Source organism: Populus alba, chromosome 7, assembly GCF_005239225.2.
Source record: "Populus alba chromosome 7, ASM523922v2, whole genome shotgun sequence".
Lineage (NCBI taxonomy): Eukaryota > Viridiplantae > Streptophyta > Magnoliopsida > Malpighiales > Salicaceae > Populus > Populus alba.
Window position 1 is genome coordinate 6724344 of NC_133290.1, and position 10672 is coordinate 6735015.

A 10672-nucleotide genomic window follows, 5' to 3' on the forward strand; every position below is an offset into this window, starting at 1 on the left:
ATTATGGATTAATGTGGAAAAGCTTTATGATTTTTAATATATTTTGTAATGCATCTCCTTTCAAAACTTTAGTAACAACATATGAATCCTCCTAATTATAGAACCACTTGTTAGATTTTAGATTTGTATGGCTAATTGAAAATATATCCTTCCATACCAAATTGCATGCTAAGAAATTTTTCAATCAAACATGTTATTGTACGTTGTTTCAACCTTGATCTTATGTGCTTTTGAGTGATCCAATGTATGGAATCTCATCTTTTTCAAATCCTCTAACTCTTCTTGCATGACGAATTGATAATATGAATTATTTATGTTACCCTATACAACCTTTCTGAGTAATTGTTTTTTAAGCTAAATAGGTTGTTAGCCTTGTGGCTACGTTAATGATTTAATTATATATTTTGATGATAACATAAACATTGGATAATAAAACATTGATATGATAGTTTTGATATATGCATATCATATTGATTACTCATGATGATTTAATAAAGAATATATCAATATGCTACATGTAACATGGTTGTGTCCATATGTATTAATCTTATTTTAATTGTTAAGTAAAACATAATGTATGCATGTGTGTGTGTGTGTGTAGGGGGGGTACACAAACCTTTGGATGATTTAGATATGTTTCTATCATTGAAGAAATTATTAAACAAGCAAGGAAAATATTTGCGAAGGTCAAGAATGAAGAACTTATAAACATAACGGTTATCGACTTTGCTTATCAAGACTTTGTAATAGGGTTTTCCCGTATAGCACCAGACATGTTTTGGACATCTTATAATACCCACAAAATCTAAACAAACCCAAAAAAACTAAAGAAAACTAAGAAAAGATCAAAATACAAAAATGAGACAAAATCTAGATAATAGCTAAAACGATCTCACCGTTTGGGAAACGATAAGGTAATAGTTAAAATGGTCCAACCATTTTGAGAAATGGTCTGACCGTTTCTCAAAACGGATAGTCCATTTCTGGAAAAATTCCAGAAACTCTTAGGATTCATAAAAAATGATCTAACCAATTATAAAATGGTTTAATTGATTCTGCTAACAAGCAGAAAACTATGTCTAATGACTAGTTTCTTTTCTAAGCATATAACTAACCTTTTACTTGCCCAAAACAAGTGTGAAACTCTTAAGAAAAAAAAAATATAAGCATACTACCTCTCAAAAAACAACCTATAACATCATTTGTTTCACTTGTAATCATTAAAAAACAAAGTTAGACGTGAATTGAAAAAAAATCTTCCTAAAGAGTTTAATTGTTATTTTAATCAACTCTACTAAGAGAGTATATTGTGGAAAGTGTAAGTAACATGCTAAACACTTGGAAAAGTCCCCTAAAGATAAAATTATGAGTGGTTTAATACTTATCCTTCAACAAGTATTGATGTAAGGCTTTTTAGTCTTTAGCTTGTAAAAATATTAGGGATAATAATTTGATCCTAAACTTGTAAAAAGATTGGGGTTGATCTTGCACCCGTCAAAAGATTGTGTAATGATTTGGTCTCACTGACTAAGAAAACCGGTATGTAATAGTGAAACTTTTGAACGAAAGTTCAAGGAAAGAAATATGCGGTTTCCCAAACCTTTGTAAATCTTAGTGCAATTTCTTTAAACTTTCACTCTTTAATTATAACATTTATATTGTTTATTGCTTCTATTTTGATTGAGTATTTAAAATTGCATGTTATTAGGTAAAAAAAATTTCAATTTATAGTTTTACTTTGCATACTTAATTCACCCCCTTTTAAGTGTTTGTGTTGACTTAATTCTAGAACAACACACAGCCAACATGACATTGTAGTCATATGTTAGGATAAATGTTAAGGTTTCTAAAATATTCTTTTATTAAATCCTATATTCCTATAGATCATGCTAAGCTTTAAGATTGTTTTAAACTAATTTTTGAATGTTAAGGATTCGAGTTTTGTTGGTTGATTATGTTTACCTATTGATTTGGATATAATATGGAGTAGAATAAACTATTTTGAATCTATACTCCTATGTAAATTGCTTCGTATCTTCCCTAGTAAATATTGATTTTTAGTTAGTAGTAATAGCTTCTAGGAGTCCCAAACTTGTGGATGATTTGTTCTTTGATAAATTTGATAATTGTTTTTTAATTGATCAATTGATAAGTGATAGCTTTAATATATTTAGTGAAGTGATCCATGGCTACAAGGATATAGTTATCTTTTTAATCAAGGTGGGTGTACTTTGCCGATAATATATATCATTTATCCTCTAAATGATCATGGCTTAATCACTATATTAAGCTCAATTGATGGTATATGTTGGATTCAACCAAATTGCTAGCATTATGAACACCCTTTTATTTAACTAATATAATCTTTGATTATACTTGGTCCATAAAAGTCATGGCTCATGATTAATCACCTCATTTTAATTGTGTTATAGACATTAAAAAGAAAAATATTATTTGTTTTTTTTTTTATCAAAATCCTCTTTTTTTTTTTTTTTTTAATATCTCAACATTTGAAAACTTGTTAACAAGAAAATGATAAACAAAAATGTTACAATCATAAAATGGTTGAGAATTAGTTGAATTGTGTCAAGAACGCAATTTTCTAAAAAATTCTTATATTTTTGTATTTTTTTTATCTTAAAACCAAAATAATAAAAAAGTGAATCGAATCAAAGGTTAATATCAAGATACAATGAAAACTTATTAAAATGATAAGAAAAATATTAAAATAAAAAATAGTCTAATGCATTTTCATTGGAAATTTTTATAATTTTGCATTTTTTAAAAACAAAATAATAAAAGAAGTAATTGAAACAGGGGTGAAAACCAAGTTACAACAAACTCATTTTGTTTTATATAGTATAAAAGTAAATATATAAATTTATTTAGCAGAAAGACTGAATAGATTATAGTTATGGATAATAAAATTAAATAGTAATTATTGAAGGTTAATTGTAGGTGTTTAAATACCAAACATGAGTAAAAAAAAAAAAAAAAAAACAAGGTTTAAATATGAGCATTTGGTTGATTTCCAAAAATGCACCCGATCCAAATTGAAGGAGTCCAACTCTGTTTGCCTCCGAACCAGAACCCAAGGGATACAATGGCGTCTGTTTGATACCTGATAGCCACCCGGCAAAACAATACGTCACGTCTTCGATTATGATGTGCGTGTGAGAGAGATGTGATTTAATGTGAACAGGCAAGAAGAGAAGAGACAAGAGAGGAGAAGCCAATACTTTTATAAAATCTGGTGAGTAATGTGAGAGAATCTTGTTTGATTTTGCTAAAATGCTAGTCAGTCATCAGATCTCATTGTGTTTCCTCTATCAAAATGAAGCCGCCCCATATCCATAATTGATTGATCTTTTACATTTCTTTCTTTAGTTTTGATTATGAAATGCTAGTGAGAAGGGTTGTTTTTCTTTTTGGTCTTCTTCAGATTTATCATAGCTTTGAAACTGAATGGCTTCCTTTCGTTCATTCTCGGCCTTCTTTCGCAGTTTATAGGTGACGACACTATGGATCCTGACCCATCTACTCAACCTCCTGTTGTTGAATCTTCTAACAAAGACTCTCGTAATCTTGAACAACATTCTATGGCTGCGGCCACCCGAAATCATGGTTCGAGTTCGAATTCGGAGACTGAAGGTTTTGGAATTTCTGCATTTTCTCGTTTTACCAGTGGCTTTGGATCGCTGCTTCCTAATACCGGGGAGAGTAGTCAAGGCAACGCAACATCTACGCAAAGTGGTGTTTTTGAATCATTCACTAAAGGTTTGGTTGATTCGTCTCGAAATGCTGTGAAGGCCATGCAGGTCAAGGCGCGCCATGTTGTTTCTCAAAATAAACGGAGATACCAGGTAGCTCACCCATGTTGCTGCTGTTACTGACACGTTAATTTCTGTTTGAGTTATAGCTGAATAATGGATTTCATGGCAATTTAAAATTTTCTCACCACTTTGTTTTGTCTTAAAAGTGCTGGCATCAATGAAAATGTATTCAAATTAGTTAGCTTACAAAGCCAAATCATTTACCGATGAGTAAATATTTAAACGGTCATAATATAAGCAAATCAAACTTGCTCTGTTGGTGGACTTGATTCTTTATTGTACATTTATTGTCTTGTACCTGAAGATTGATCGATCAAAATCCTACATTTTTTTTTTCATGTATTTATTTTCTGGATAGTTATTGCTTCTAAATTTTTTCTCACAGGTCAGGTTATTGATTCCCTTGCCTTCTCTTGCATGAAACAGCCTAGCAAGTATTCTTCATGTTTTACTTTTGACATGAATATCTACGTTTTCACCAAAATTAATGTTGATTGCATCATCACATATATACAGGAGGGAGGATTCGATTTGGATATGGCTTATGTCACTGAGAACATAATTGCTATGGGTTTTCCTGCTGGTGATATAAGCTCTGGACTTTTTGGATTCTTTGAGGTGAAAACATTTTCCAGTACGCATTCACAATTTCATTGTGAAGTTTAATTTATCTTCTAAACAATTATGAACTGAAAATCGATACAGGGATTCTATCGAAATCACATGGAAGAAGTGATAAAGTTTTTTGAGACCCATCATAAGGTATGACGTTGTTTTAATTTCTGACTAGATGCGTGACAGTAAGAGAATGTGGTAACAATTTATGAGGTAGAAGAAAAAACTGTCATCTATTTATATAAAAAGGTTCAAAATTTCTGATTGATTAGTTTAAACTGTAAAGTTAGGAACTTTGAATCTGGATGTACCTTAAAGATGGTGTGATTATGGATCTATCATAAACAATGTGCAAGAATTTTATTATAATCTTGAGGAAAGAACACAATCTCTATGTAACATGCACAGGATGGATAAAAACTAGATTGAGAATGTTGTTAATGATTCAGATGGAACTGGGGTATTTTCAATATTTGCATGTAATAGATTGAACACTGAAAAATATACTTTAGGAGGTCAAGCATACTTAAACCATGCTTGAATAGTCCAGGTCTCTGATCATTAAGTTGAAGTACTTCAAGTGGAATACTTAATATCTTACACGTGATATGGCTTTATTGATTAGACAGTACCTTGAATCATTCTGGTCATCGACTAAGAACAGAGTTTTTTATCCAAAAGCATTGTAAAACGTTTTTAGCTAGGTATTGAAATACTTTACTTTTATTACGGAAATTTTATTCCTGCTATCAAACCTCTAGAGTAATGGCTTTAGGTGCTGTTTGTTACAGTTCTGATCCTGAACAACCTGCATTCTCTTTAAAATCACTTTGTTTTATACCAACCAATACTCTTAGTCTGCTGTATTATTTTCAGGATATATTACATCCATTGTTTTTGTATGCCTATTATGGTTCATGGATTCACCTGTAAAGATTCTGCTTTGCATTAAGCCGGGCTTTATGTTTTGGAGTCCCATTTTGCTGATATCATCATGATTTCTGATCAGGGAAAGTACAAGGTATACAATCTTTGTTCAGAGAGATTGTATGATGCATCATGATTTGGAGGAAAGGTGTGGTTTTCCTCTTCATTTGTATTTATGTATTCTGATTGTCTTGGATATCAACATCAAAGCCTGACATTACAATGGATCTGAAAAAGATTAAAACTCTCCACTGGCCAGTCTAATTTGTTTGTTCCTGGTATCAATGGCTCCCAAAAGTCTTTCCTGGTTTTGTATTGATCCCAATACTGATTTTTGGTTACTTGTTATACAGACTGGAGGACTTTTTTTAATCTTCATTTGTAGATGAAAAACAAAATCCATTTATTAAAAACACTGCCAGCATAATTTCTTCCAGCAACACGTTACCATTGTCCTGATGCTCTTGATTATTATTATCATTTTTTTTCTTAAAATTCTCTTGTTGGTGAGTTTTTAAGGGTTTCCTAGCTATTCAAGTCACGTGATAAGAAATAATTGACATCATGTTTGTTTCTGCTATGAAGAAATTGTATTGTATATATTTTGTGCATGCCATGATATTGTAAACATATTTGAGAGATAGGAATATCATGGCTAGTATAAACTGTGACCTGTCAATGACAATATCTTTCCAAAGTATTAATATTGATTTTTTATGTTTAGGTATAATAGAAATCTATTGCTCCCAAAATGGAACAGTGTTAAAACCTTTTAGGTGATATACTATTCTGCCGTCTTCCATGGCTGTTTGAATTTGAATAATAGGGGTTGAGGGTGGGATGGACCAGTTTAACAATTCATTAATTTTTTTTTCAATATTTGTTTTTGGGATTTTTCTAAGTATTTCTTCCAGATCTTTTCCAGGTAGCGTGCTTCCCATTTGATGACCATAATTGCCCTCCTCTTCAACTAATAACATCATTTTGTCAAAGTGCATACTCCTGGTTGAAAGAAGACATTCAAAATGTGGTGGTTGTTCATTGTAAAGCTGGAATGGGCAGGACTGGTTTAATGATATGTAGCCTTCTCCTTTTCCTTAAGGTGCCTTTTGGTATTTCATTAAGAATCTCTCTGCTTAGTGAAACTCAGTTGTTTCCTTGGTTCTGTAGGTTTCTTTTCTTTCAATCATAGTCTTATTTCATTTTCCTACTCTGTGCAGTTCTTCCCAACTGCTGAGGAGGCCATTGATTACTTCAACCAGAAAAGATGTGTGGATGGGAAGGCTCTAGTTCTTCCAAGTCAAATTGTTAGTCAATTTCATTTTTGTAATGCTTATTAAGGAGTGTTTTTTGAAACTTTGATGGGGTTGCTTTTATTTGCATTCCACGAAAGTAATTAATTTCTGCTGTAACCAGAGGTATGTCAAATACTTCGAGCGGATCTTAACATATTTCAATGGAGAAAATCAGCCCGAACGAAGGTGTAACTGTGGGCCCTCTTCTTTAACACACTTTTAAAAGTTAGCTTTACTTGGTTAATCAAGTTGTCATTGACAGGTGCATGCTTAGGGGATTCCGGCTTCACCAATGTCCGTATTGGATAAGGCCCTCTATTACTATCTCTAACAACAGTGGTATGCTTTTTCCTGCAGCAAATTCTTCTTTCCACCAGTTGATCTGTATTGGAGATGTCTCAATGTTCACACAAATATGCATGATAATAAGTCCTACTCATAGAGTCGTTCATTTGTCAATTATTTTTATTGTACTTGTATTGTGTTTGCCCCATAATGTCCCTGACACATTCTGACCTGCCTACATATGTGATTTGGCTTTGTGTATAAAAATGTTTACTAATCTTACAAGCAAAACCCATTTTAGTGCTAACACTGATTTTACTGCTTCTGTTTATTTTCACTAAAATTTGCAATAGAAGACTTGTTTTATGCGAGGAAGGTTTTATTATTACATGATACTCTTTTTTGTCTCTTGGTTACTCGTGTTTGGATGATAGCATAACCAGAGATGTTTTTCCTTATTTCTCACAGGGGTTCTGTTCTCAACCAGAAAGCATCCAAAAACCAAGGATTTAATGGTAGGTATTTATTGAATTTATTTGGCTATGGTCTCAATAGTTGGTGTTATTTGTTACTTTGTCCAAACTAATTTTAAATTTCTCATCAAGTTTTCTCAAACATACTTCCGCAGCCAGAAGATTTCTGGATCCGTGCACCTAAGAAAAAGATGGTAGTTTTTGCTCTACCAATGGAGCTAGGTCTAACAGAGCTGGCCGGGGACTTTAAGATCCATTTCCATGATCGCCAAGGAGATTTCTACTGGTTTGTGAACATCCACACATTAAACATGTGTCTGTTTGCAACTTGACATTTGTGAAGAAATAAGCTGAAAGAATTTTCCTCTATCCAATGCACTCTAATCAATTGATAAGCCAAAGTTGATAAATTTTTTCTTGTCATTAATGCTTACAGGTCCCATTTGCTTCCTTATAGCTTTGTTATTCATAACTCCAATTCTTGAGGATTAATTCTTTTTTTTTTTTTTCATAATGCAGTTGGTTAAATACTACAATGACAGAGAATAGAAAAATTTTAAATGGCTCTGATCTTGATGATTTTGACAAGGTATTTAATAATTCAATCTTTCTGGTTTACTTATTTAGTTGTTACATCATGCAACAAGAGATAGATCGCTTACTCTAATTCTTAGACTTGCTTTTGATGGTTTTCTGGCTCTTGTTTGCAGAGAAAACTGCCTTCTCCAGGTTTCCAGGTTGAAGTTGTGATGATAGACCATGATGGAACTTTACCTGCAAGGTCTAAAGTTGATTCGGCCTGCAATGGATCTGATGTTACTAGCTCAGGTCATGTTGCAGCCACAGATGGTGGAGTTGCAGGCCATTCCAACAGAAGTGACATAGCTGAGAATGACGATGTATTCTCAGACAGTGAGGGAGAGGAAACTGGGGTTTCAAAGAGCAGGCAAGCTCAAGCTGCTTCTGGAACTGGACTTGCTCATCCCGATCATGCATCTAACACCACAACAGAAGAAATGAGGAACTTAACACAAGGAGCTGAGCAACTGTCACTCAGAAGTCATGAACCTTCACAGATAAATGCTTCTAAGGAACCAACTGCCGGCGGGGCTGGGAACCCTGCCCCTGGCATCGAGATCCGTCACCTGGACTCTGGAGGAGCCAGTGACATCAAAGCAATTGCTGCTGATGCATCTGTTTTCACTTTCGGAGATGAAGACTATGAAAGTGAGTGACGCATTGTAAGGTTTACCTCTCATGTGAGTAACTTGTGAGGATCTGCAAATTCGCAAGTTAGATAAGTATATTGAATTCATTGTTTTCGTTCCCTTAATTTGTTATGTCATTAACCCTGAAAGTTTGTACCATTTTCCTTGCAGCAACAGCATATTGCCTCAAATCTCTCCTTTTGACTTCTGTTTCCATTACTCAATTATGTTGATGAAGGCTTTTGACACTGCTTGACGAATGCGTCATGAATTGGCCAATACATATTCAAGTCTTGAAGTTAATCTATTGATTAATGAAAAGGAAGTTTCTTCATGTTTTTTCCAAATAAATGCATGACCAGACCAGTTAATATATACAAATACTAGTCACAGGGATTGCCAAACAGGAAATTAAAGAGAGTAATTTCCATTATCGTGGGACAGGAAAATTCAGAGTGATTCCAGTTTTTACTGGCGTAGGTTTCCTCCTTTAGGATAAAACTTTTTGGCTGGTAATGGCGCGCGCTCGCATTTGAGAAAATTTTGCAGCTATAAATAAGATATTATCACGTCATTTATTTTTTAAAACTTAATTATACAGACGCATACTTCCTGATTTAATCCTAAGAAGTAGGTTATATATGTCCATATCACCATATCTACTTAAAAATCGCATAAATCCCTTTCTGAATATTCTTAGAACACTTCTTCATCTACTTTGATCACCTTATTACAATGTTCACGTAAATTAAACATATTGATAAGAACTCTAAAATGCGTAGGTTTTTAAATGTAGTAGGTTTTTTTTTTTTTTTTGGTTTTTTTTTTACATATTTTTTTTTTTCTTTTTTTTTTATCCAAAATTGACTTTTTTTTTTTTTTTTGAATTTTTTTTTCAAAATTATCTTTGCTAATTTTTTTAAATGTTGAGTTTGTTAAAAATTTAACTATGTAGTTTTTTTCTTTAAAACATTGTGGATTGCTATAATATTCTCATAAATTGTTTTTTTTTCTTTTTATGATTTATTTTTTTTAAAATGGTCTTTGTAGATTTTATTTTTTTATATATATTAAGTTGGTTAAGAATTTAGCTTTGTAGCTTTTTTTTTTTTAAAAAAAAAAAAAACAATATAGATTGCTACAGTATTTCCACCTACATAGTTTTTGTTTTACTGCAGTGTTTCCCCATATTTTTTTAAAAAATTATTTCTATCGAATTTATTTTTTCAATATTGAGCTAGGCTGATAATCTAGCTTTAGCTTTCCTCACATGTTTTTTTTATTTTTTTTGTTTTTTTTTTTTTCAAAATTGTCATTTTTTACATATTTTTCTTTTTTTTTTTGTTTTGTTTTTTTCAGAATTATTTTTGTTGATTTTTTTTTTTTTACTATTGAGCTGGTTGAAAATTTAGTTTTTTTGTTTTTTTCTTTAAAACACTATAGCTTTCCCCACGCGTTTTTTTTCCTCGCTTTTGTTTCCTTTTTTTTACATGTTTTTTTTTTTCATTTCTTTTACCCAAAATTGACTTCTTTTTCTTTTTTGAAAATAATCTTTGTTGGTTTTTTTTATATATTGAGCTGGTTGAGAACTTAGTTTTGTAGCTTTTTTTTTTTAAAAAAAAAAAAAAACACTATGAATTATTATAGTGTTTTCCCTTCCATAGTTTTTGTTTGGTTGCAGTGTTCCCCCTACATGTTTTTTTTTTTAAAATTATCTTTGTCGAATTTATTTTTTCAATATTGAGTTGGTTGAGAATTTAGCTTTAGTTTTCCCCATGTTTTTTTTTTCATGTTTTAAAATTTTCCCCACATTTTTTCATTATAATTATAATTATAATTATATTGTATTATATTATATTATATTATATTATATAACTATTTTTTTCTCTTTTTTTCTTTTTTAATTTTTTTAATGATTTTTTTTGTTTAATTTAGTTTGTTAATGTTAAATTTTTTTTATTTAGTTATTAGATTTTCATGATATGGATCTCGGGTTTGATGGGTTAACCTGATTTGATGAGTTATTTTTTTCATTT

The 10672-nt window shown here is 31.6% G+C and overlaps 1 protein-coding gene across 1 annotated transcript; it reads left to right on the top strand.

Moving 5' to 3' along the window:
* Positions 1 to 3022: 3022 nt before the first annotated feature.
* On the top strand, positions 3023 to 8889 carry LOC118047791 (phosphatidylinositol 3,4,5-trisphosphate 3-phosphatase and protein-tyrosine-phosphatase PTEN2A-like). Its single transcript, XM_073410304.1, is given in 13 exon segments — positions 3023 to 3253; positions 3504 to 3863; positions 4350 to 4451; positions 4539 to 4595; positions 5458 to 5523; positions 6301 to 6477; positions 6596 to 6682; positions 6792 to 6856; positions 6933 to 7009; positions 7424 to 7470; positions 7584 to 7714; positions 7948 to 8017; positions 8139 to 8889. Coding segments are annotated over 12 exon segments (1746 nt in total). The 5' UTR covers positions 3023 to 3253; positions 3504 to 3521; the 3' UTR covers positions 8664 to 8889.
* The last annotated feature ends 1783 nt before the right edge of the window (positions 8890 to 10672 follow it).